Source organism: Phascolarctos cinereus, unplaced genomic scaffold, assembly GCF_003287225.1.
Source record: "Phascolarctos cinereus isolate Bilbo 61053 unplaced genomic scaffold, phaCin_HiC Scaffold_3;HRSCAF=262, whole genome shotgun sequence".
NCBI lineage: Eukaryota > Metazoa > Chordata > Mammalia > Diprotodontia > Phascolarctidae > Phascolarctos > Phascolarctos cinereus.
Genome location: NW_027555736.1, coordinates 108,996,432 through 109,023,296, shown reverse-complemented (window position 1 = coordinate 109,023,296; position 26,865 = coordinate 108,996,432). Strand labels below are relative to the sequence as shown.

Genomic DNA, 26,865 nt, shown 5'->3' with positions numbered 1-26,865 from the left:
TATTTGAAACATCATATGAGACCATATGTGGTAAGATGCTAGACTTAATATCAACAGGTATCAAACATATGATATAAATAGCATGTGTTAAAGACTGTAAGCTACAGAGAATATCTACAATGTGTCTGTGTGTGGATGTTATAGTAGAGAGACCCAGAAATTGATTGGCAAAAAAAAAATCTAAAAATAAAAATAAAGCCAGTTTCCTTAGAGGTTCATATAAAAATGTACAAAGTCCAGGTAACAAGCAAGGTTATTTGGTGATCCTAATTCAGCAAAAACAAATTAGGAGGATAAGAGCCATAATTAGAATATGCTTTTTGAAGGATCTACTTGGACATGTTAATAGATGTATGATATTGTTGTGTGTTCTATTTCTAGTGGTGCAGCTTGCAAACTGTCTCTACTTTTTCATTTGAGGCTCTTGTCTAGCCCTCCAGATGGGAGTCCATCCAGCAGGCTAAGGATCTCCTTTTACAAAACGTGTTATCTGTCTTTTGGGTATCCTTCACTGTCCCCATATGACCAACCTTTTTTCTAGTCCTATAGCGCTCTAGTGAAGAAGCTTTATGCCACTTCTTCCACCATGCACATCTTTCTTGCCTTTTTGGTAGACCACAACTTCAGTTCTAAACACAACTGCAACCATACCACATCATTGAAAGAATATTGATATTAATAAGATGGGCCTTTGTTTCCAAGAGAAGCTTAGAGACATTAAATGTTCTGCTCAGTTACCCAAAGGCAATACAATGAATTCTCTTCCTCCCCTTGACTTCTGGGCTCTTATCATTGTCCACTTGCAGTGTCTGTCCAAAATATATTTACAGATGGATCAGCTCTATGGGTTACTTTTATAATTACTATCTCATAGTCCAGTCAGTAGACATTTTTCACCCACTTGGTTTTGCATGCATGGGTGGTTAAATTGATTATAGATCACATTTAGAATGCTCTATAGTATTTCAGGACTTAATATTATCAAGGCATGTCTTATTCAAAAGGAACAGGATCTATACAAGGATAAGAGAGAAGAAAGAACAGGGATGGGATAAATAATATTATATATTAAGCAAATATATTCGTGTGAGGAAATCTAGGAACCAGGTAATTTGGGGGGTGGTGGAGAGAGGAGGTTCATGTAGTAGAGGCCATTTGGATGAAGCCCAGAGGTAGAAATATAAATGATATATATGATCATTAAGCTAAACTACAGATCATTAAACTATATCAAGACTGTCTTGAAAAAGGAATTAGATAAGTTTGGGAAACATCACAAGTATATCACAAAGGCATAATATAGTAATAATGAAGGATTCAGTTACATATCTTAAAAAGAGCTTGCTCTCTCTCCCTCTCTCCCCCTCCCTTCCTCCCTCCATCTATCCTTCCCCCCCCTCCACAATAGCGAATAAATTATTGGCCTCCCTTAATAATTTCATCCTTCTAAAGGTAGTCGAACTAACAAATCAATATCAGTTCTGTAAATGATGGAAACCTTGGGGAGAAGTAGCTTCAGTTTAGGATTTGTGATAAGAATAGGAAAATAGGGCATACTCTGATTTGCACCCTAAATTTTGAGATTCAAAGGGCTCAAAAAAAAGAATAGATAGCATCTCATGGACTGAAATTCTAGAGGGAAGGTCAGCCTAGGAGGGATCAATCAATAAGTACCTACCAGAAGATAAAAATGGAACAGTCACTGCCCTCAAGAAGCTTATATTCTCAGAGGTGGAGCCAAGATGGTGGAATAAGGCAGGAACTCGCCTGAACTCTCCCAAACTCACTTCCAAACAACTATAAAATAGTGCCTCAAAATGAAGTCTAGGGTGACAGAACCAACAGAAAGGGTGAAACGGTTTTCCAGCCAAGATAACTTAGAAGGTCGGTAGGAAAGGTCTGTCTCACTTGAATGAAAGGAGAGTTCAGTCCAGTCCAGGCAGTGTCTGGGCAAGGCAGCAGGAGCCCTGAGCCCCAGTGCTGGTCAGCAGCTGAGGCCCCAGGCCAGAAGTACAGCAAGCAATCTGTGAGGGCCTCTAGCCTCGAGCCCAGCAGGTGGGTGGCCAGGGCCCTAAACCCCCCCCACACACACACACACTCTTGCACAAGAAGCATAGGACAGTGCCCCTCCACCCCAGGAACAGAGCTCCACTTTAAAAGTCATGAAATAGGCTGGGAAAATGAGAGAAAAAAAAATGAGAGAAAAAACCTGATCATAGAAAGTTACTATGGTGACAGGGAAAATCAAAACAGAAACTCAGAAGAGGACAGATGTCAAAACACCTACATTTGAAGTCTCAAAGAAAAATGTGAATTGGTCTCAGGCTCAAAAAGAACTCCTGGAAGCTCTCAAAAAGGACTTTAAAAATCAAATAAAAGATGCAGCAGAAGAAAAAATGGAAGAAGAAATGAGAGTGATACAAGAGAATCATGAAAAAAGAGTCAACAGTTTGGTAAAGGAAGCACAAAAAATGAAAAAAGATGTACAGAAATCACTAAAGAAAACAACTCACTAGAAAAGTAGAATTGGACAAACAGAAAAGGAGTTACAAAAATCCACTAAAGAAAACAACTTCTTGAAAAGTAAAATTGGCTAGATGAAAAAGGCGATACAAAATCTAACTAAAGAAAATCATTCTTTAAAAATTAGAATTGGGTAAGCAGAAGCTAATGACTACATGAGACATCAGGAATCAATCGAACAAAATCAAAAGAATGAAAAAAAAATAGAAGAAAATGTGAACTATCTCATTGGAAAAACAACTAACCTGGAAATTAGATCTAGGAGAGATCATATAAGAAGTATTAGACTTCCTGAAAGCCATGATCAAAAAAAAAAGAGCCTGGACATCATATTTCAAGAAATTATCAAGAAAAACTTCTCTGATATCCTAGAACCAGAGGTTAAAATAGAAATTGAGAGAATCCACCAATCACCTCCTGAAAGAGATCCCAAAATGAAAACTCCCAGGAATATTATAGCAATACTCCAGAACTCTAAGGTCAAGGAGAAAATACTGCAAGTAGCCAGAAGGAAACAATTCAGATATCGTAGAAACACAGTCTGGATTATGCAGGATTTAGCAGCTTCTACATTAAAAGATCAGAGGACTTCTAATATGATATTCCAGAACGCAAAGGAGCTAGGAGTGAAATCAAGAATCACGTACCCAATGAAACTGGCATAATCCTTCAGGGGAAAAAATTGACATTTAATGAAATAGAGGACTTTCAAGCATGATGAAAAGACCAGAGCTGAACAGAAAATCTGATTTTCAATAGAAGACTCAAGAGAAGTATAAAAAGGTAAACAGAAAAGAGAAAACATAAGGGATTCAATAAAATTAAACTATTTACAATCCTTCACGGGAAGATGATACTTGACTCTTAAGAACTGTGTCACTATTAGAACATTCGAAAGAAGTATACATAGAGGGTGTGGGTGTGAATTAACTTTGATGGGTTGATATCCAAAAAAAAAAAAAAAAAGAAAAAGAAGCTTACATTTGTTGTGGGAGACAGCCTGAACATAAGTATTTGTAAAATGTATACAAGATATACACAAGGTAATTTTTTTTGAGAGGGAGGGCATTATCAGCTGGAGGGAGGACAGAAAAATAATCATATAGATCAGAGTTGGACTTTTCAGAAATCAATTTGGCAGCTGTATATGGGGCAGATTGAAGGGAGAGAGACTGGAGACAAGAAGAGCAATTAGAAAGCTATTGCAATAGTCCAGGTGAAAGATAATAAGAGCTTGGAACTCAGTCAGTGGCTTTGTGAGTGGAAAGAAGAGTATTGATGTAAGAGATGTAGTGGAGATAGAAGCTCCTGAACAACATTCTGAAGTCACAAAAACAAACAGTTCTTAAGGAGTAAAAGTAGTTATCTAAAGGAACAGGCTGAGTACCAGGGAACTCTACTATCATCAACCTAGTTTTTTTTTTAAAGACATATACAGAAGTTGGAAACAAGGGCAAAGTTGTTCACAAAAACATGATGTGGTTCTGGAAAAATCGTTTTAAGAGCACTAAAGTTCAGAATCAACTGAGGCTGGCAAGGAAAACTAAGGATAACAAAAGGCATTTATTAATTTGTGGGAAAGAGGATCAGAAACGAGACAGGACACTGTTTAGGAAGGGTAAAAGAGTGATAACAGGTAACCAGAGAAAAGGTAGAGCTGTTCAACTCTTGTCCTGCTTCTGTTTCCTCTACCAAGGTGGATAATCTTTGGATTGGAACAGTTTGAACGAAAGTGGCTAATTGGAAATTCATGCTCATATAAGTAGGGAATTATTTAGAGAATAATGTAGCACCTCGCTTAACTCCTAGACTTCATCATTGTTTCTCCTAACTCATTTTCCTGCAAGATTGTATCAGCTCTGAAACTCATACCTTCTCAGTGCTTCCCCTCCTTTGGAGAGGTGGAGGGTAGACACCAGAGATCTCCACTCAGATCCACCATTAAAGAGAAAGCCCAGTGCAGCCACCTCACTGTTTCCCACTTGGCTGTAACTGCAGATCTTCATTATGCCCCCATGTCAGGTACTCCTCCTCTCCCCACTCCCCAACACCCTGCTTTTCAGCTTCTTTTTATGTATTATCTTCCCCCATTATCTTGTGGGTTCTTCTTGGACAGGGGCTCTCTTTTCCCTTTCTTTGTATCACCAGTACTTAGCACAGTGCCTGGCACATAGTAGATGCTTAGTAAGTATTTATGGACTTGTTAGTTGATTGACCATCCGTGGAAGAGTTCAAGTCACAATGCTCAGGTAAACTGATGTCAGGGTGCAACAAGAACTGCCAGGTATGATTGCCAAACCACTATCATTTCTCTTTGAAAGATCATGGAGAATGTAACAGGTACCGAAGGCTTGAAGAAGGGCAAATGTCATAGTTTTCAAAATGGCAAGAGAATAAAGTATGTAAACCTATAGCAAAATATTTTTAAAAGATGGTTAGTTAACATCTAGAAAAGAAAACAAGAATCACAAATATCCAGCTTGGCTTCATCAAGAACATATTATGATAAACTAATTTCATTTCCTTTTTTGACACTATTACTAGATTGCTAGACCAGTGAGAGCTGTAAATAACAGTTTTTCTTCATTTTGGCAAATCATTTGACTGTCTCTAATGCTATTATTGTGGAAAATATGAAAAGATGTGGATTAGGTAATAGTAAAGGAAATAAAAAGTTTATTAAATGTCCAGATCCAAAGAGTAGTATTAATGATTAACTATCATTTTGGAAGAAGATCACTAATGGAATATTCCAGGGATCTATGCTTGACCCTGTGCTGTTTATTTTTACTATTGACTAGACAGTATGCTGCATGACCCTGGGCAAGTCCCTTTACCCTATTTGCCTCAGTTTCCTCATCTGTAAAATAAGCTGGAAAAGGAAATGGCAAACCACTCCAATATCTTTGCCAAGAAAACCCCAGAAGGTATTACTAAGAGTCGGACATGACTGAAAACAACTAAGCAACAAAAAGATGGTGTGCTTATCACATGTGCAAATGAGACAGATCTGGGAGGGCTAGCTAACACATTGGACAAATGTCTTGTACTTGATTTATACTCATGCTTGATTTCAAAAAACCGACTTCATGAACGCAAAATGAAGCACATATATATCTAATCACCATTTTGCCTGGAAAAGATCTGGAGGTTTCAGTGGACCACAAGCTAAATATGTATCAGCTATGCCAAGAAAGCTTGTTCTTGGTTTGCATTAAAAGAGTTATCATGTTCAAGACTAATTGGCTTGCTATTCTCAGTGCTAGTCAGACCACATATGGAATATTGTGTTAGCTTTGAGCAGTAATTAAGAATGGACATTGATGAACTATAGAGTGTCTGGAGGACAGTGATGAGGGTGGTGAAATTCCTTGAGAAGGTGCTGTACATGAGGGTCATTTAAATAAGCTGGGGATGTTTATCTTAGAGAAGAGAAGAGAACTTGAGACGGACTGTGATAGCTGTCTTCAATTATTTCAAAGATCATCTTATTAGAAGGAAGAGTGGCAGAAATTGTAGAGAGGCAAACTTTTAAGTTTGATATGAAGGAAATTCTCACTATTAGAGGGAAGCACTGGGCTGCTTCTTACTGAATACATTCAGGTAAAGTCTGGGTTACCATTTGTGGATAATATCGTAGAGTGGATTATGGTGAAGGAGGGAGTACCTTAACTCCTTCACCATGGTCCAACTAGGTAGCTTCTGAAATCACTTCCGACTGTTAAGATTCTGTAATAGGTTCTGACATAGCTTTCAGGCTAACATTTAACGTTGTCTTCAGTGTGGTGCTAAGCCAGCATTGTAGTGTTTATACTTATGGGGAGCTCTCTAAGTTTATCAGTAAAAGTTTTAGTCATTGGGCATCTGTACTATATTCTACTCATAAACTTGGTGAAGAGAAAAACACCACACTTTATTCCAGAAAATCTGTAAAGTCAGTAGCATAGGGTACATTGGGGGTTTTAGTCCCAGCCATACTAACTTGTGTGAATTTGAGCAAGTTATTTTAATCTCTACTTCTAAAAAACGTGCTATATCCAAACCAAGTTTTTCCTGGATAAATTAAGAAAACAATTACACAAGAATTCCAAAGAGAAATGACTTCAGTCCCTTGATGTTCCAAGGGTTATTAAAGTTTTACCTGCAGATAACCAAGACTTGAGAAGTCACAAGTCATTTACTTCATTCAGTGCAGCTCAGAGAGTCCTGTGCTGCCTGCCTCAAAGGATTATTTCCTGCCGCATTTAACATGCATTAACAAGCATTTGGAAAGAGCTGAATTTCTTGTAGAAAGCTGAGTTGGCTTCTTGAAACACCAATCCACGTCTTCTCTTTTTCTAATCCTGGTTTAAGGTGCACTTTCGAAAGCTTTCTTCAGTGAGCAAGTTCTGCCTAGGTGTTAAACTTCCTTAATGGATTGTTTTGTTATTGTTGTTGTTCTAATGAGAATCAGAGGTGCTAGAAAGAGGAAGATCTTTCTTTTTCACTATACGTAAATATTTTTTTCATTTTTCATATGTATTATCAGGTTCTGCTGAATAAAAATAGTCCAACAAGGCTTTTGTACTTTCCTCTGGCAACCAAAGGTTCCTTCACTATTATTTATAGGAGAAGTAAACTTCATAAAGCTAAGCAAAGGGAGGATATAGTGGGGGAGACAAAACTCTTAGTTTAAACTTTCTCCCATCACAGAAATTTTATTTTGGTAATATTAACATCATTTAACATCCAGATGAGCAACCTCTATCAGAGAAAGTTATACAGAAAGAGCAACCAGATTCTGGACAATTAAATTTTATTAGCCTGCCTGAAACATTAAGTAGTGGTTTAAGAAAATAGTTTTTCATCTCCTCTCCCTTTTGATATTTATTGTTTAGCAGTGTGGGAGAGGAGCTGTTTGTCCAACAAGCATTACTGTTGTTCCACTTAACTAATGTGGTTTTAGTAACATTTAGTCCTTTATGTACTCATGTTTTCTGTCCTCTTACCTTTTAAGGACCCAGACTTGTCATAGACTATAGGTACAATAACATTGGCATGTAATTCTGACCCTCCAAAACCAGCTTCTAGCTCTTTTTCTTAAGTTTTCTACAAGAAATGTTCATAATTTTGCCTGCTATAATGAATTTGATGACATTGGAGAAGGAATCTAAACAGGAGGAAAGTTAATCATTTTTATATTCTTTCCTTTTGTCAGTAATGTTGGGTCATACCCAATCAAACTGAATTTAGATCCATTGTGCCTAAGATGTGACATTCATTTGACAATTACAAGATAAACTGCTTTAACTTTGATGTGTTGATTTAACTGCCATATTGTTTGCCTCTGTAGCCACAGTGTGATTCATGATTCACAAGTGAATGGGGTAATCATGAAGACTGCTGAAGTATACTTGCTGGCCAAGAAAGCTAAGACCTTATCTCACTGTAGCTGTCACTGGTCAGGGTACTATATTCCAAGTAGTGGTCCTGGATCATCCAATTTGCTTTCCTTTTTTTTTTTTTGCATTAGTTTTTTACTTTTATTTTTCAATAACAAGTAATTTTTAAATCTATCTTTCCCACTGTCCTCCTCCTTATATCTTTTTTTTGCTCAAAGAAACATGAGCAAAATTTTTTAAATACCTGAAAAACAAATCCCACACTCCATAGTTACATAGTCCAACAAAAGAAGTCCCAACATTAGCCAAGCACATGCGTGCATGCGTGCCTCTTAATGCATTTTAAGTTTATCACTTTTCAGTTAGGAGTTGAGTAATATGTTTCATCTTCATTTTTTTGGCCTTGTGGTTCATCATTAAATTGATCAGAATCCTAAAGTCTTTCAAAGTTGTTTTTCCTCTATAGTGTTATCATTGTATAAATTGTTCTTCTAGTTCCACTCACATTGTTCTATATTGGTTCATAAAAATCTTGGCTTTTTCCATCAATTTCATCATTCCTCATGACATCATAATATTCTTTTTCATATATCACAGTTTGTTTAGCCATTCCACAACATAATACCTCCCCTGCTCCACTGTTTCCATCTTTTATCTACTATGAAAAGAGATGCTATAAATATTTTCATACATATAGATTCTTTCCTTTCTCTGATTTTTTTGGGAGGGGAGGGGCACTATTTAGGCCTCATAGTGGTATAGTTGATTCAAGTAAAGTATGCAAAGTAATTCTCTGGGGATAGTTCCAAATTGCTTTCCAGAATGGCTGAACCAATTTATAGCTTTATCAACAGTACACTAGTATACATGTTTTCCAGCAGCCCTCCTAACACTTGTTATTTTCTTCTTTTGTCATTTTTGTCAGGCTGATAGGTATGGGAGGAGGGCCTCAAAAGTTATTTTCATTTGTATTTCTCAAATTATTAGTGATTTACAGCCCATTTTCATAGGATTACTAATAGCTTGAATTTCTTCCTTTGAAAATTGCCCATTCATATATTTCTTTTAACTGTTTGTCTTTGGGGAATGCCTCTTACAAATTTTGGAAATGAGACCTTTATCAGAGAAGCTTGTTGCAAAGGTTTTTTTCCCCCTAAGTTACTTGTTTCCCTTCTAATTTTACATTAAACTTTTGCAAAAAAAAATCTTTTTAATTTTATATGATCAGAATTATCCATTTTATCTGATCTTCTCTGTCACTTGTTTACTCATGAATTCTTCCCCTATCCATTCATCTGAAAGGTCTAACCTTGCTCTCTATTTATGATGTGATGTGTTTATATATGTCATGTATTTGTTTGGAGCTTGCCTTGGTGTATAGTGTAAAGTGTTGGTCTAAACCTAATTTCTGTCAGACTTCGGTCTAGCTTTCTTAGCATGTTTTTAATAAAAGGAGTCCTTAATGTAGAAATGTGTTTTACGTGATTGCACATGTATGACTTATATTGCTTGCCATCTTGGGGAGGAGGGAGGGAGAAAAATTTGGAATTCCAGTCTTTCAAAAAATGAATGTTGAAAGTTGTCTTTACATGTAATTGTAAAAAAATAAGATATTATTAAATTATTTGGGGGGAAAAATATTAATGGCATGTATATCATATTGAAAATTATATTGACTGAGTTACCCATTGTTCCCAGTCCTACTTATCAAACAGTGCTGAGGAAGGCTCTAGTGGGAAAGGAGACACCAAGTCTGCAGTTTTTGTATCACCTGCTTTTTGTCATATACCCCTATCTACAAATTGTCACGTTCTTGCTACCGTAGGGAAAAACTGAGATGCAGTGGCTCAACCTCTTTTGCTGAGATAGACCTATCTAAATTGTCTTAGTTACCTATAAAAGCTGTCCCCACCTTGAAGCTATTGATGATTTCCAGTGATCATTGTCAGTGTGTTGCTACCTTGACATACTTAAGATAAAATCGTTTTAATTCTCAAAAAAAAAAGAGTCCTTCCCCAAGTAAGTGGGGTCTTTGTGTTTATCAAACACTACTGTATCTGTTTGCTTCTATATGTTGTATACTTAATTCTGTTTATTGACCTCTCCTTTTTTTTTTTTGCCAGTATCAAATCATTTTTATTTTTATGGCTTCATAGTATAGTTTAAGATATGGTACTAACTCCCTAAGACACAGTTTGATTAATGTCTATGAAATAATTGGCTCATTCCTCCCTGAAGATAAAGAGAAACAAAACAAATTGACAAATTAGGTAAGTGAATGTAAGTGTAGAATGCCCAGTATTCCCATTCTCTGACCTGTAAGTTAATAAAATGGTGGCCCACTAAGGTGATGTTATGTGGTTCTTAGACACCAACATTATCCTTAACTCATTTCAATCTACATGTTATAGTATCCAGTAAGATAGGCCCTGGAATCCCTATCACACCTGCCTTGTGCAGATATCCAGGTCACCTTTTTCTAGTCTAGTAGCCTTAGAGAAAGCTCTTAGATTTAATATTTATGTTCCATTTGCATCATTAGGGTAAGCAAGCCTGAAAATTTAAAGACTTAGCAGCAAGGTTGTTTTTGGGCTATTATATTCTATAAATAGCCATAGGGGGTCTTTGTTAAGCAAAGCACTCTTTTACTGGTTTTCATTTCTGCTTAGGTTGAATTTATTTGTTTATGGTGACTATCATATCTGCCATCCTTGTTAGCCATTCACCATGAAAAGCATAAAACTTAGTTTCCTAGTTAGAATGTTATATAGATGGATACCAGGCCAGGGACACTAGTTCTACCTCAGTTAAATTTTAAACTCTTGCATCCACATCCACATTTAACAAAAAGACTGCTGTTATAACCGTCTCAGAATGGTAATCTGGATAGGAAAAGTGAAACAGGATTTTAGACTGAATATTCTTGGCTGCATGATACTTTTCACAGTAGTGAAAGGCACTGAAAGAGTTAAATAGTGTAGTCAGTGAATGATTTTCTAGCCCTGGGGGTTTTTGAGATGCCAGAGATCCAGGAATACTGCAGTTAATTGAATTCTTCAGACATGGGCCCATGGTCTTCAGAAAATTTCAGTGCTGCAAAATTCTCTCCTGCATTGGCCCCAGTGATAGTTCTTACAAAGCCTGAAAAGTTCTGGATCTTTTTTTTTACTTAAGGAATTTATCTCTAAATTGTATTGCCTACTAGAATATTTTATATGCCATACCAAAGCATTTTAAGGGTTCACACCTAATCATGATTTAGTAATTTATGTTACTTTTCTCTCCGTTTTTGCTTCCCTACTTCTCTGTAGATTTCGCTGAGGCTTTCCATGTTTTTTTCTTCTCGTGAGCAAAGTTTGAACAGTACGCAGAAAGTTAACTGCCTGGAGTCTTTTAAATATAAGTAACACGCACCCAGTAATAAGCTGTCGGTTGTTTTTTTGCTGCCTGCAAAGAAACATAAACACAGCGCTCATTTCTGGCAGGTTTTTACTGTCAGAGTTTCTCCTATTATATTTATCTTACAATTTGCCAGGGGGTGAAGTTATTAAGTTTTAGCAGCAGCCATCGATCAAGTTCACAAGTTAACACGATAAAGGCTCTGTGCCGCTCCGATCCGGGGAAATGATGATCCTCACTCGGTAATTAACTAAATGAGAAAGTTAAATCTTACTTGAGAGCTGGGAGAGATGAAAGAGAGGTGTTTGTCAGTTTCTCAGTGGAAATTAGAAGCAGTTTTCTGCAATTCCCTAAGCTGCTGCTCTGTCATATTTTACATAAGCACTGGGAAAACGTCTTGTAATTAGTGCTGTCATGGAGGATTTTTTTTTTGCTGAAGGATGTTGGAATAATTCATTAGATTATCAAGAAAGGCTTGTGTCCTGAAATGATTAGCGCAGTGAAATTTAAACCATTAACGATAACAAGTTTAGAGCTTGCTGCAGTGCAGAGGCACCCGGGGTATGTCTGTGCCTATTTCAATCATTTCTTATAATTAAACATTATGTCCCTTTTTTCTCCGTTCGCTAGGACCCATACAAAAATCCTTTTAAGGTAGCACTGTCTAGATCAGTGAGTTTGCCAGCCTTGGAGGTGTGAGTAGTTAGTAGCTATAATAATGCAGCAGTAAATTAAACCACTGTGAGTTTCTTAGTTTAGAACAAAAGAACCTATCACCCTGGAAGCTATAAAGTTGCATGAGAGAACCCACTAAAGAAACAACTGCCTTTCCTTTGAAACTTAAAAATTTTAAATGCCTGTCCTATCCCTTTGGCTATCACAAAATCTAGTAAAGAATCCAATGATGACATTGTTTTAATGTTTTTAGTCTTATAAGGTTTTCCTTATAATGAGTCAGCAGGAAAAAGATATTTGGCAGAGTTTTCCAGCATTTATCATCTTTAATAACTCCATCTATGTTAGGGCAGTTATATGTTAGTTTCCTGATTTTTTTTTTGTTTTTAAAAAGTAGGAAGAAAGCAAACTTTGTTTCCTGGTTGATTACTGAAAAATTACTCAAGATGTTAATTTAATGTGAACATTCCTTCTTCTGATGCCTCCCTGTCTTCTACACTTACTAATCAGATTTGACATGCTTATGAGTTCACCTAATACATAATCATTTATTGTAGGAGGTGTTAAAATATTGATGGAATGACCTCACAGAGAAAACTGATGTACACTTCTGTGAAAACCTATACCACTTTCTTCAACATGTCTCTTCTCTAACAACTGCTATTTTTTCCACTTGGGTGGGAAAAGAATAATTAACCTACTGCTTTAGATTCTCATTTAATTTTTAATAACTGAAATTCATGAATATTAAAGAATGTAAACCCACTTTTAGGTCATTGTCCTTTCTTCTGCATATCCAATTTAATCCAGTGTTTTGCCTTAACCTTCCAGTCTTTCTTTATAGATCTTGTGAGGGGATAGCCTAGGAGCGTATATTCCACTAAAATCTCAAGATGTTTTTAAGAGATAAACTGGTGTCTAATCAATACCTCTTCTGTTTTATATTTGTGAATTTGATTTTTCTGCCTAAAGTATAAGATTTCACATTTATCTTTATTAAGTTGCATCTTATTTAGATTCAGGTCAGTGTCATAGCTTTGTTCCTATCTTTTTGTATCCTGACTTTGTCATCCAGTGTGGTAGTTGTCTCTCCTAGCTTTGTGTCATCTGCAGATTTGATAAGCATGTCATATATACTTTATGAAGCTTGGCTCTTTCTCAGTTCCCATTTTCCATCCAGACTTGTACTGAAAGAACCAAGAGAGTTGTGATTACTGGACCACTGTCATTAATTTTGTTAGTTGGCTTTTCAGTTCGTATCTGGACCTGTGTTTTTCCATAGGTGTAGGGAACTCCTGGTGAGGCAACTCTATCAGTGGAGATCAGCATCTGTTCTGAAGCTTTGAGAGATTGCCTAGGAAACTCAGAGGTTAAGTAACTTGCCCAAACTCAAGCCACAAATCATATATGAAATGAGACTTGAACCTCGGTCTTCCAGGATTGGTTTTCTGTCTACTCAACTGTGCTGCCTGTTTGAAAGATACAGAGGGCCAGAGAAGAACAAGTGTTGTTCCAAGCTTCAAAAAGATGAAGATGGAGTCTACAAACCATTGGCCATTGAGAATGACTTTAATTTCTGGTAGAATCCTAGACAGTATCATTAATGGTTAGTGAACATTTGGAAGAGGAAGTGGTATTCAGACTACTTCACCAATAAGTCATGAAAGACTAACCTAATTTTTTTGTTTGGTTGGTTGTTTTGACTAGGCAGTGGGGTTAAGTGACTTGCCCAGGGTCACATAGCTAGTAAGTGTTATGTGTCTGAAGCTGTATTTGAACTCAGGTCTTCCTGAATCCAGGGCCAGTGCTCTATCCACTGTGCCACCTAGCTGCCCCCTAAGTTATTTTTTTCAAAGCATTACTAGAAGAAGTCGGTAGTGGGCTACTCCAAGGATATTATGCTTGGCCCTGTGTGCTTTATAATTTTTGCCACTAATGACTTAGAAAAAGGAATAAGTCCATCAGTCAGTCAGCAAGCCCTTGTTTAATTCCTAGGACATCCTTATCAAAACTGTAGATGAGCCAAAGCCAAGAGAGACAGCACAACAGGGTCCAAAAGATCTGAACAGACCACACTATTGGGCTAAATCTAATAAGATGGTATTTAATAGGAGCAAATGTAAAATCTTACACTTGGATTCAAAAAATGACTTCATAAATACCAAGTGAGGGAGTTATGACTATACAACATTAATCTTTTAAAAATCTTGTGATTTTAGTAGAATAGAAGCTCGGTATCAAGAGTTAGATTGACAATCAAGAAAAGCTAACTCGTTCTTTAATCTACATTAAAAGGCATTTTGTTCAATACCAGACAGATAATAGTCCTGCTTTACTCTGTACTGTTCAGACCAGAAGGACATTGATAAGCTGGATTGTGTCCTATAGAGAGTGATTAGGATAATAAAGGTCTCAGGATCATGCTACATGAAGATGGGCTAAAGGAACTGAAAACATTTCTGTTAAAGAAGAAAAGACTTAGGGGATGGATACAGAATTATAGGATCACATATCTAGAAATGTAAGGGACCTTAAAAGTCATTTAGTTCACCCTGCCCCCAATATTGCAGATGAAGAGACTGAAATCTTGAATATGATAGGGTTGTTAAATGGAAGAAAAATTAGATTTGTTATCCTTGGCCTTAGTGGATGCTTCGAAGAGGCAAACTGAGGTTAAATTTAAGGGGGAAATTCCTAATAGTCAGAGAGGTATCCAAAAGTGGGTTGGAGAAGAAATGAGTTCCCCCTTATTTTAGATTTTTAGGCAAAAACTGAATGACCAGAGAAGATTCTTGTTCAGCCGCTGATTGGCACAGATGGCATCTAAACTCCTTTAAATTCCAGAACTGTGATTCTGTGCTAGGAAAGTACTTTATAAACTATAAAATGCTAATGTATGAATGTGAAATATTTAAGATTTAAAAGATAGTGAATGAGCTCTGTTCTGTGAAAGGTACCATTACCTGTTTTTATTTCTATTATTCCATCTTGCAAACAAACTGCTATATCATAGGCTCCTTCATTAAATTATGAGTTTGGACACAAGATCATGCCTTAGATTTTTTTTTAATCCCTTTCATTCTTTCTGACCTTTGCCTGTGTGTAATAGTTGGTCAGTGTGTGTTTAAATGATTGAATGACATTTAATCAGCTCTGACTGCCCCATCATGAGTCCCTCATTTCATATCTGTTTGACCTTAAGTAAGTTACTTAACCTTGTGGGGCCTCAGTTTCCTCATCTGTCAAACAAAGGCATGGGACTTAATAAACATTAAAATCCCTTCTTGTTCCAAATTGTATGTTACTGTAAATCCACAAAATCGGCACATTTCTTTAACAGTGGTAGAAGCGTACTATAGTCACAGTCCAGACCAGTCTCTTCTCATGGTAGCAGGGCTACAGCTAGAAGAAACTCTATGCTCATTTTGAATGTGATGTATGTAGTAGTATATTAATCTTTGAATACTGCATTATCCAGAGCAGGAGTCAGCAAACTATGGCCAGGTGGCCAAATACAGGCTGTTTTTGTAGGCCAGTGAGCTAAACATGGTTTTTTACATTTTCAGATAAAGTTTCATTGTGTTTTAAAATGTAAAAAACAATTCTTAGTTTACTGACTATACAAAAACAGGCTGCTGGTGGGATTTGGCCCTCTAGCGTTTGCCAACCCCTGATCTTGAGGACAGCTATATAAATATTTAACTTCCAGTTTTTTTACTCTATCTGACAGCTGTGTTGTTGTTTTCTTTATGAAGCTACATATTGATTTTAAGAAAAGAGGAGGAGGAGATACATAGTGGAAGGGAGAAAGGGTTGATAGCCAGAGCAGATAGTTACTGTTACCATTAAGCTGAGGCAGTTTGTCAGCTTTCCCGGGGACTTCCACACAAGTGGTTGAGTCATCAGGCTTTTTCTGGGGAAGCCAAATCAATTCTACCACCTCTGGTAACCATTACCCTCTCACACACGCAATCTAATATACAGCCTGTTGGTTTCTTAATAACTGAACTTTTTCATTTTGCCCTGGTGGGTTTTCAAAAGTCCTCAAATTGAAATTTGGGGATTTTATTTTTTAACTGTAGACCATAGCTTTTTTGCTACATTTACTTTATGTATTTAAGAGAAACTGTAGAGGAATATTATAGGCCTTTTACTACCAGAAATCTTTATAATAAAGTGCAACTGCTAGTTGAAGTTGAAGTTGAAGTAAGCTAATCCGTTCTTGTTAGATATAAATAAAAAACATGGCATGTTATACAAGTAATGATGAGTCAGTATTCAAAACAATATAGCCTGTCTGCTTTATTACTGGCCTGCTTGATCATGTGTAGGACTGAGTAATTTGCAATGGTCAGTAGGTTTAGGTCTAAGATATGTGCATCACGTCATCTTATAGAGCATATATGCAGTCCTGAGGATGGGATGACTAAAAGTCCAGTGCTAGGTAGATGGAAGGAATTGTTAGTAAATTAATAACTTCACCTTCAGTTAATTCACTTTCAGAAACTAGTTGTTCATTTGTTTAAGAGTCATGCTTTAGCTTGTTCATCACAGGTGAATGTATATCCTGAACTTGTCTCCCTGGTGCTTCCACTCATACAAGCTTGTAAAATCTCAAAATAGTTTCATTTGTTAATGACACTGATGGCTGGTAACCAAGGTATAACCCTATGGGTAAAGAAATACCTAGTTTGAAGTATAAGCAGCATAATTCTTAAATTGGCAATTTGTTACTAACATTCCCTATTCTGAACTGGTTTTAATCAAGCAGTTGTGAATTCTAGATTGCACCAAACAGCAATCATATCCATTCTGCCTTTTAAAGAACAGAAGACATGTATGTAAAGAGAGGTAAAATAAGAAATTTGGGCTGTAAGGAAAAAATTGATACATGAACAAAATTATATAACTCTCCATATTGTTAACTGTAAATCTTAATCTAACATTTCTCAGGTTTTCCCTTTTCAATTTCCCTTTCATTCAGCAATCACTTATTACATGCCTACTATATGTGTAGCCCTGTACTAGGTCTGGAAAGGATAAAAAGTTTAGATAGGGCATGGTCCCTGCTTTCATGGAACTTATGGTCTGGGATGCAAACATCCTTATTAAAAAAAAGTTTTATTGTATTGATATCTTTTGTTTTTACATCACCCAAATTTCTTCCACTATCCTTCTCCTCCCTCCTCCCAAAAAAGCTATCCCATGTAGCAAAAAATATATTTTAAAGAAAAAAAAAGAAGAAAAATCAGTAAAGCCAATCAATGCATTGAAAAAGTCTGAAAATATATGCAATTTTCCACATTCATGGACCTCTTGCCTCTGCAGAGGAATCGGAGAAGGTTTAGCTCTCCTTTGGGGAAGGGAGATAGGGCAAGAAGCAAATAAGTCTTTATATACTGCCTACTATGTGCCAGGCACTGTGCTAAGTGTTTTACAAATATTGTTTCATTTGGTCCTCACAACATCCCTGGTAGATGGGTGCTTATTATTATCTCCATTTTACAGATGAGGAGACTGAGGCAAACAGAGGTTAAGTGATTTACTCAGGGTTATACCGTTAATAAGTATTTGATGTTAGTTTTAAACTCAGGTGTTCTTGCTTCTAGGTCCTGGGCTTTCTCCACTGAGCTACCAACTGCCTTGAGGCCATACTTATTCTTTGTAATTTTGCAACATTCACTTTTCATTGTTTTGTGGTTATTGCTTCTTCCATTTACATTGTTGTAGCCATTGGGTATGTTGTTTTTCTTGGCTCTACTTACTTCCTCTGTGGCCAGGTAAACTATACTTTAGCAGCTATCTCCTCTAAACCCTAAAATTAGGGTTGCCTTCAACATTATGCCAAAGAACTAACAAAATAACTTTGAAAAGTTGTTTGATAATACCAGTAATCTAAGGTGGGCTGCATGTGGCCCACCAAAGGATTTTGGGCAGCCTGCAAAAAATGTATAGGATGTAAAAGAAAGTAAAGATTTAACAGTGCTTTGCCCATATCCCACTTAACCTGCCTTTTACTAGTCACCATTGTGCCCGTCACGTGGGTTTCCACTGCACACCCTTTCCTGTTTGTCATGTGACTTGCGGCAACCAACCACTGTCAGTATGTTTCTAGCCTGAGAAGACCAAGAGCAGTATCTTTTCTCAGTGTTTTCAATCATTACTAAATATAAACAGTAACAAAACCTGAAAGATGTATTAAAAGTTGTATTGCTTAGCAAAGTAATTTTTTTAACATTAATGTGATTTCATGATAAATAAAAATCTTATGTAATAAATGTAAGTGATATAAATTGAAATTTCTCTTTTTTAAAAATATGGTTTATTTGCAAAATAATTTAATCATTAATTATACCTGTACTTGGAAAGTGAGCCTCTAAAAACCTACCTGCATCCTGAAGTTTAGCCTATTTTAATTTTGGCCCTTACCTACTACCAGGTTGTGCAGGTCGGATCTAAAGAAAGTCAGGCTTTCTTCAAAGATGATTTATGTTGAAGGCAAATTTCTAATAAAAATGTTTTTAATACTGTATGTGATATTGATGAAAGGATTGGCCACAGCTTACAGTGCTTTACATCATAGCCTGTGAGAACCTAGAGTCACCTCTATTTGCTATCAAGCATTGTGATGAAATTTGAAAGCATTTAGATACCCAACGTAGGAACAGAATGGATCTATTTTTTGAGGAGCAGCTCAGAGAGACTCATCACCAGAAGGTCTCTAGATGATCATCTGTTTTAGCTGCAGCAAACATAAAACTGTCTACTATTTAAATCAGTAGAAAGAATCTTCACATTGACAAAATTGTAGAACTTTTAAAGTATAAAAATGGGATTTTCATAAAAGTAATAATGAGGCTTTTTTGTTTTGATAACTTAATGAAGAGGATTTGAGTTTTTGTTTAAAAGTTACTAGAAATTTCAGCACAGCCTAGTATATACATTGGACATTCTTTACCCGAAGGTTTTCTTGCTGGTGTTTACCACTAAGAAAATGAGTATTAGAGTGTTTTCAACCCAGGTCAGCAAACATCTGTTAAATACCTGCTGTGTACAAGTAGTTACTCTTGTGTCCTGAGGACACAAAGATTAAAACAAAATGATACTTTCTAAACGTGTGTGTCTTCTATGGCCTGCTTCATATGGTTTCTCTTAAGCTTGTTACATATAGCAGTACAGGCAATTTTATATTTAGGTATGATCTTTTTCATGCCCTTCTAGACAATGACAGCGTGTAGTAGTATCTGATCACTAACAGAGTGATGTGATAAGATGTATCATTCTGGCATTTGCCTAGTGTAGGCCTTCCAAAATTTTCCTCTGAGTTTTACTTGTTAATGTTCTGTGTTTCTTTTTATTTCCCTTCTTTAGACAAAACTTGCCAATGGCACCTCCAGCATGATTGTACCCAAGCAAAGGAAACTCTCTGCAAGTTATGAAAAGGAGAAGGAGCTGTGCGTCAAATATTTTGAACAGTGGTCAGAGTCTGACCAGGTGGAATTTGTGGAACATCTCATATCTCAGATGTGTCACTACCAGCATGGACACATAAACTCATACCTCAAACCCATGCTACAGAGAGATTTCATAACTGCCTTGCCAGGTAGGTCAACTGGTTTTTGTAAGCCATACATTTTTCTATGGTTTGGCTCTATTGCCGCTTCTTAAAGAAGAGTTTTCGTAACATTAATAACATCTGATAACATTCTAATGGTATTGATTCTTGTCTAGGCATTTCCTCTTTTTAATATATTCTTATTTTATACTGGTCTCTTTTATTTGAGTCATCTCAAAGCAAAAGTATAATAAAGAAACATTTTCAAAACAATTATTTTATGTAATAAATATATATTTATAAATATTGATAAGATGTATTTATATGATGTTATATAAATATAACATATAAAAATAAAAATTTTTAAATAATGTTCCTTTCATCCTCTTTGACCTCTTTGTGCCCTCATCATTCACCACAAAAAAAATAGCCCTTTCTACCCAAATAGAACTTTTTCTAAGAGATGTCTTGTCTGGCATATCTATAAGCAATCTTGGCTTCAAATTGTATTTGTTGTATATTAATAATTTATTTTTATGAGTTTGATCAGCAACCAGTATAAATTTTAGGACTGAATAGGAAACATTTTTAATTGAGAATCTTAGATGGGTACCTCAGGAGCCTTGTTATGAAGTTAAATATGTAAACTCTTAAGTTTTACAACCTCAGTGTGCTTAGTAACCAAATAGCTATTGAAAAACTATATAAATATGTAGGCTATGAGAGACTTAGAAATCTTTTTTTTTCTTTCCTTTTATTCTAAGTGCTTAATGGTAGTAATCTAGTACACCAGAAAGGCATTATTACTTTGGGAAATGCTTCTCTTAGGTAAATATAAGGATTGTGACTACATTAAAATCAATTCTTAAAGAGAAACTAATATGGAAAAGACTTAATAAATTTCAACTACATTATAGAATTAATTACCCTGAAGAATCTATCTTATATGAAAATGTTTTTCAACCCCAAAAGTTAAATTCCAGCAAATATATTTTAATCATATCTTGAAAATAAACATTTTAGTGCTAAATTTATAAATTTATCTCTCATTAAATAGAAAATAGGTTCTTACTGACCTCCAAAATTAGTAGTATTAAACATGTTTGATTGGTGGTTGATCTTGAGTGTGTTTATGCATACTTGCTTTTATGATCCAGAGGGAAAAAATACACAGAATGAAGCTTAGTTGTTCTCTTTCTCTTATTTAGTAGACGTTTGTGCCTGAGGAAATTGGGAAAGAAGAGGCTCTGCTGAACTATGAGTCTGTAGAAAGCTTTTGATGTGACCTGTAAAGAGAAATAACTTTGAATGTCTCTGTCTCACTTGTGAATTAGAACAGCAGCCAAGAGAAGGTTTATTAGTGCAACCATACTCTTTTATAGGCAACTATTCTTCAGAGGCCTCAGTACAGATTAGGATTGAATGGGTGGTAAAGAATTTTAATGGCAAGGCCTATCCAGTTTAACAAAAAAAAAGAAATGACCCTAAACACATATACATACAGAATATTCTCACACTTGTCACTGTGGTGCCGCCAAAATTATTGGCCAGCTTAACAACCTACATTTATTAAATACCTATTATGGGCCAAGTACTAAGGGTACAAAGAAAAAATGCTACAGTCTGTGCCTTCAAGGAGCTTATGTTCTAGTAAAGAGTAACAACAACAATAATACCGACTAATCAATGGGGTTCAGGCGAGGCCTCGTGAAGCGTGTGACATTTATGCAGAGCCTTGAAAGGTGCTAGGGATGCCAAAAGTCAGAGAGAGAGCATTCCAGGCAGGAGAACCAGCTGGTGCAAAGAGGGAAAGAGCAGAGCAGGTAGGCTGGTTTGGCTGGAATGGAGAGTGCATGTGGCAAGGTGATGGAAATGCAGTTTGAAAGATAGGTTGGAGCAGGATTGTAAGAGGCTTCAGACACCAGAGGAATCTCATTTTTGTCCTATAGACAATAGGCCACTGAAGCTTCTGGAAAAGGGGAATGACATGACCAGACCTGTGGTGTTGGTGATGTCATTTAGTAGCTGTAAGAAGAAAGGCTTAGAGAGAGGAGAGACTAGAGGCAAGGCAGCTAGTTAGGAGGTAATTGTAATGGTCCAGATAGGATATAAACTGGGGTAGGGGACTAATGAGTAGAGAGAAAGGGATGGATGTGAGATACATTGTGGAGGTCAAATACATAAGACATGACAACTGATTGAACATGGAGGAGATTTCCAGGTCACATCACCAATAAGATGAGGGACTAGATTGGACACACTTTCTCCAATACTCACATCCTCTCAAACCTCTCCAAAGTAGGGATTATGTGGAGATAAAGCAAGTTCAGCTGTGTCTATAATCTAAGCAAGAAATTTCAGACACACAACCTACCACACTCACAAGTATGGCCCAAACAAGATTAAAATGTAATTAGGAAATATTTAACAGAATAAATACAAATAACAGTAAAACACAATGTTAATATGTAATGGGCCTTTGTTTCTATTTGAGTTTGACTCCACCCAAGAAGACACCAAGAACCCTAAGAAGGTAACAACCCAGTGATCTAACAGCAGAGAAGGCTAATCCTTAATGAGTACAGTCAGTATCTCCCTCCCACTGGCCACCGTGCTCTGGCAGGGCTGTACAAACCAACTCGTGGGCTTATAACAGAATTTATCTCCGTCTTCCACCCTCCCAACCTTTGCACTTGGGAAACTAAAAGCCAGAAACTTGTTCTGGCTGGAACTGGATCATGGCAGCACACTATGCTTCATTGCTCAGCCAGAAAAGAAGGAACTAGGCAGCCTATATGAGGTTCCACCAGGCCTGGGAAAAAAAAAAAGGAAGGGGGAGACTGGCATCCACCTGTAGCCATTTCTTTCTTCTCCTGCCCCAGAAGATATTTAGGGCAGAGACCAAGGCTGGCAAAATTTGAGTTCCCCAATATAGGTAGGACGTCTGAGATAGCTCAGGGTCCAACCCCTGGGGAAAAAGCCATCAAGGGGGGAAGGAGTAAGAAAGTGAGCACTAAGGGAAAAGATTGACAAAGATCTTGGGATAAAACTTTGTTAAAGACCTTGAGCACGAGCAGATATATCAATAGGGAAGATTTTAATAACAAAAAGGGAATATGACCTCCAGATCATCTAAACAAGTTCAGACATCCTATAATAAATACTGCAAAACAAAGTAAAATGAACCAACACCTGATGAGGCAGAGAACCCTGTGCATTCCCAAGTGTGCATAGAACTATAGCAAGATGTTCCCAAATAGTTTAAGAGAGAAATATGAATTGTGAAAAGAGAATTTATGACCTGTACAGCAGTAGTAATTAGTAGAACAGAAAAACTTGAATCCATAGTAGCAAACCTCACCAAAGAAACAAAAAAGAATAATTTGAATCCAAATTCCCTTAAGTAAAGCACAATCTGGAGAAGAGAAGCAAAAGGCAATAGTATTAAAAGAAAACATCTCTATGAAAGCAAAAGATCTCTATCAAAGCAAAACATATTGAACTTGAGGACCAGATGCAAAGAGACAATTAAAGGATTATAAGTGTCCCAGAACAAAGTGTTGCACAGCTGGGTTATATGGTAGATAGAGTATTCGGCCTGGAATCATGAATACTTGTTTCCCTGAGGTCAAATCTGGCTTCCAAAACTTAGTAGCTATGTGACCCCAACAAGTCACTTAAACCTGTTTGACTCAGTTTCCTCATCTGTAAAATGAGCCAGAAAAGGAAATGGCATATCACTCCACTATCTTTGCCAGTAAAACCTCAAATAGAGTCATGAGGAGTCAGATGTGACAGAAAAGGACTGAACAACAAAAAGAACAAAATGCCAATTGAAAGAATTCACAGGGGCAGCTAGGTGGCTCAGTGGACAGAGCACCGGCCCTGGAGTCAGGAGGACCTGAGTTCAAATATGGCCTCAGACACTTGACATCAGCTGTGTGACCGACCCTGGGCAAGTCACTTAACTCCATTGCCTAGCGCGTGCGCCCCCCCCCCAATACATATTCTCTTGGGGCCGGGGGGGGGGGGTAATGCTGTGCTGGAAATCCAAGACACATAGTAGTTAAATTGAATAATTTCAGTGACAAACAACAAATTCTGCAAGCAACCAAGAAAAGCTTTCAACTATAAAGGAAAGGAAATCTGAGTAACCCATCAGAAACCACAAAAAAGAATGGAATAATGTGTTCCAGAAAGCAAAGGAGCTCAAGATGCAGCCCAAGCTAGTCAGTTAGTAAGCATTCATTAAATGCCTGCTACAGGACAGACACTGTGCTAAGTGCTAGGGATAGAAAGAAAGTCAAGAGAAGGTCCCTGACCTCAAGGAGTTTATAATCTAATGGCAAAGACAACAAACAAACAAACTATATAGAGGATAAGTACAAAATAATGAACATAGGGAAGACATTAAATTTTTTTCTTTTCTAAATTTATTTTATTTTTCAATTTAATAATTTTTTCCCAATTACATGTAAATACAATTTTAAACATTCATTTTTTGAAAGATTTTGAGTTCCACATTTTTCTTCCTCCCTTCCATCCCCTTCCCCAAGACAACAAGCAATCTGATAAAGGCCGTATATGTGCAATCATGTAAAACATATTTCCACATTAGTCATGTTATGAAAAAAGAAACAAAACAAAAGGAAAAAAAACAAGAAAACAAAAAAAAAGTTAAAATAGTATGCTTCAATTAGCATTCAGACTCCCATCAATTCTTTATCTGGATGTGGATAACATTTTCCATCATGAGTCTTTTGGAATTGTCTGAAAAGAAAAATCTCTTCAGGATATGGACCTACTAGTGGGATTGTTGGATCAAAGATTTGATTGCCCTTTGGGCATAGTTCCAAATTGCAATGGTTGGACCAGTTCACAACTCCACCAACAATGCGTTAGTGTCCCAATTTCCCACATCTCCAACATTTATCATTTTCCTTTTCTGTCATATTAGCCAATCTTTTAGGTGTGAGGTAGTACCTCAGAGTTGTTTTAATTTTCATCTCTCCAATCAGTGGTAATTCAGATAATTTTTTCATATGACCATAGATAGATCTGATTTAGAAGGTATTAAAATTAAGAGGGGTTAAGGAAAAACTTCCTGGGGAAAGTGGAATTTTAAGTTGGGCTAGGAAGGAAGGAGGCCAGGAAGCAGAGATGAGGAGGGAGAGCATTCCAGGCATGGAGGACAGCAAGGAGGCCAGTGTCATTGGATCAAAGAGTGGGGGGTGGGGGGAAGAAACATGGAGATACAAGACTCACTTACAAAGGGCTTTGAGTGCCAAACAAGATTTTGTATTTGATCCTGGAGGTGTTAGGAAGCCACTGGAGTTTATTAAGTATGGAGGTGAGGTTCGTGAAACCTGAGCCTAATCATTAATGGGAAAAAAATACATGAATATTCAGTAAAAGGCATTTGAAGCATTCCTACAAAGAAAACTAGACCTGAGCAGACTATATGCTTTTCAAATACCCCAGACAACAGAAATACAAGGTGAACAAATACAGCAACCAAGGAAGGCACAGTCTACAAAATAAATTACCTCAGAAAAAAAAAGGACGAAAATCTTTTTAAAAAGAAGGACAACTATGGGGTTAACAACAACAACAACTAAATAATCAGAGAAGACCATGAAGAGATTTCTTTCTGAAAGTACACAAGGAGACAAGATTGAAAGTGGAAATCAAATAGAAGTAATGGTAGAGAACCGGGCCTGAAACATCATGGTCTAGACCTCCCAACACAAGCCTGTAGGTGAATCAGTGTTTTTTTGTGGAACTAAACTTCAGAATGGGAGGATGCATAAAAGGAGAGAGGGGAGGAAGAATAAGAAGAATATGTGTTGTACCCTAACCAAGTCAAAGGTTGACAGTAAAAGGAAAATAACTCCTGTAGTTTCTCAGGAAGAAGGCCTACAGGAGAATGGGTGAGGAGGCAAAGGGAGGGATCAAAAAGAGTAGGGGAAAAAAGGAGGCAATATAATTTCTAAGGGCCATGTATGAAGATGTTATGAAGGCAAAATTAATAGGACTCTGAACCAGCTTGGCTATGGGGGTGAGAGAGAATGAAGAATCAAGGATGACACCTAGATTTCAACAGTAATAGAGAAATTTGGAAGTGAAGATGTGTGGGAGGAAAGATGTTTGGTTTTGGTCATGTTGAGTTTAAGATGTCTATGAGACATCAGTATGAGATGTTAATAGGCAGTTGGAGATGTGAATTAGGAGGTTTAGGAGAGAGGTTATGACTGGATTAATTAGATCTAAGAAACCTCAGTATAGAAATAATAATTAAGTCATCAAGTGAAATAATATAGAGGGAGAGAAGAAAAGATCCCAGGCCGGAGCCCTGGGGGTCACCCACATTTAGCAAGCATGACTTAAATGAAGATGCAGTAACAGAGACTGAAAAGGAAGCAGGTCAGACAGCTAGAAGGAAAACCTCCTTAGAGGTTTTCTCCTACAAGAGAAATAGTGTCACAAAAACCTGAAAGAGGGTGATTGCAGAGAGGGTCAAGAAGCATGAGGATTGAGAAGAGACCGTTAGATTTGGTAATTAAGAGATCATTGGTAACTTTGGAGAAAGCAGTTTTGGTTGATTGATGAGATTGGAAGCTGGACTGTAGAAAATTAAGAAGGATGTGAAAGGAAAGGAAATGATAGATGACTTCAAAGAGTTTAGCCAGGGAAGGAAAGAGAGATATGGGACAATAGCTAACAGAGAAGAATGGATCAAGTGAAGTTTTTTAAGAATGAGAGAGAGAGATGAGCATGTCTGTAGTCAGTAGGGAGGCAACCAGGAAACAGGGAGAGATTAAACTTAAGTAAAAGAGTGGGGATGATAGAGGGAACAATCTACAGGAATAGGTGGAATGAAATGGGATCACTTGAACATGTTCTCTTCGAGTGAAACCGAAGTGAAGAGAAGATGGTGGCAGAAAACATTGTAGTGATGATGTGAGATGAAGAAGAAAGAAGAGGGAGCTCTCAGCTAATGATCTCAGTTTTTTTCCTTGAAAGAAGAATCAAGGTTCTCAAGCTAAAAAGGTGGAAAGACAGGGAGTGATGGGAGGTTTGAGAAGGGAGTGTCACAGAAATTCAGAAAGTATTCAAGAGGAGGGGGGTAATCCATTGTCCTTTCATTTTTAGTCATTTACTTCTTTTGTTTTATAGTGGTATTATTAAAACACAAAGAAACTACTTTTCTGTGCATACTTAAAAAAAACTCCACATATTCCTTGAACATTTTTTCCCTCTTCCTCCTCCTCTCCACTAAAGTTTGTCTCCAAAGATGGAAGGGCTGTGTCTTGTCAACTGGGCTCATGACCT

General features: G+C 36.9%; 1 protein-coding gene across 5 annotated transcripts in view; it reads left to right on the top strand.

Moving 5' to 3' along the window:
* Positions 1-26,865, top strand: part of BTRC (beta-transducin repeat containing E3 ubiquitin protein ligase) — a 193,904-nt gene that overhangs the window by 133,260 nt on the left and 33,779 nt on the right. For 4 of the 5 annotated variants that reach the window (XM_020966967.2, XM_020966949.2, XM_020966957.2 and 1 more), the window contains one exon: positions 19,350-19,581. In XM_020966967.2, the coding sequence (XP_020822626.1) occupies positions 19,350-19,581 (232 nt within the window). Of the gene's footprint in view, positions 1-18,354; positions 18,696-19,349; positions 19,582-26,865 lie in introns of those variants that run through there. The other variant, XM_020966972.2, reaches the window with a different exon arrangement.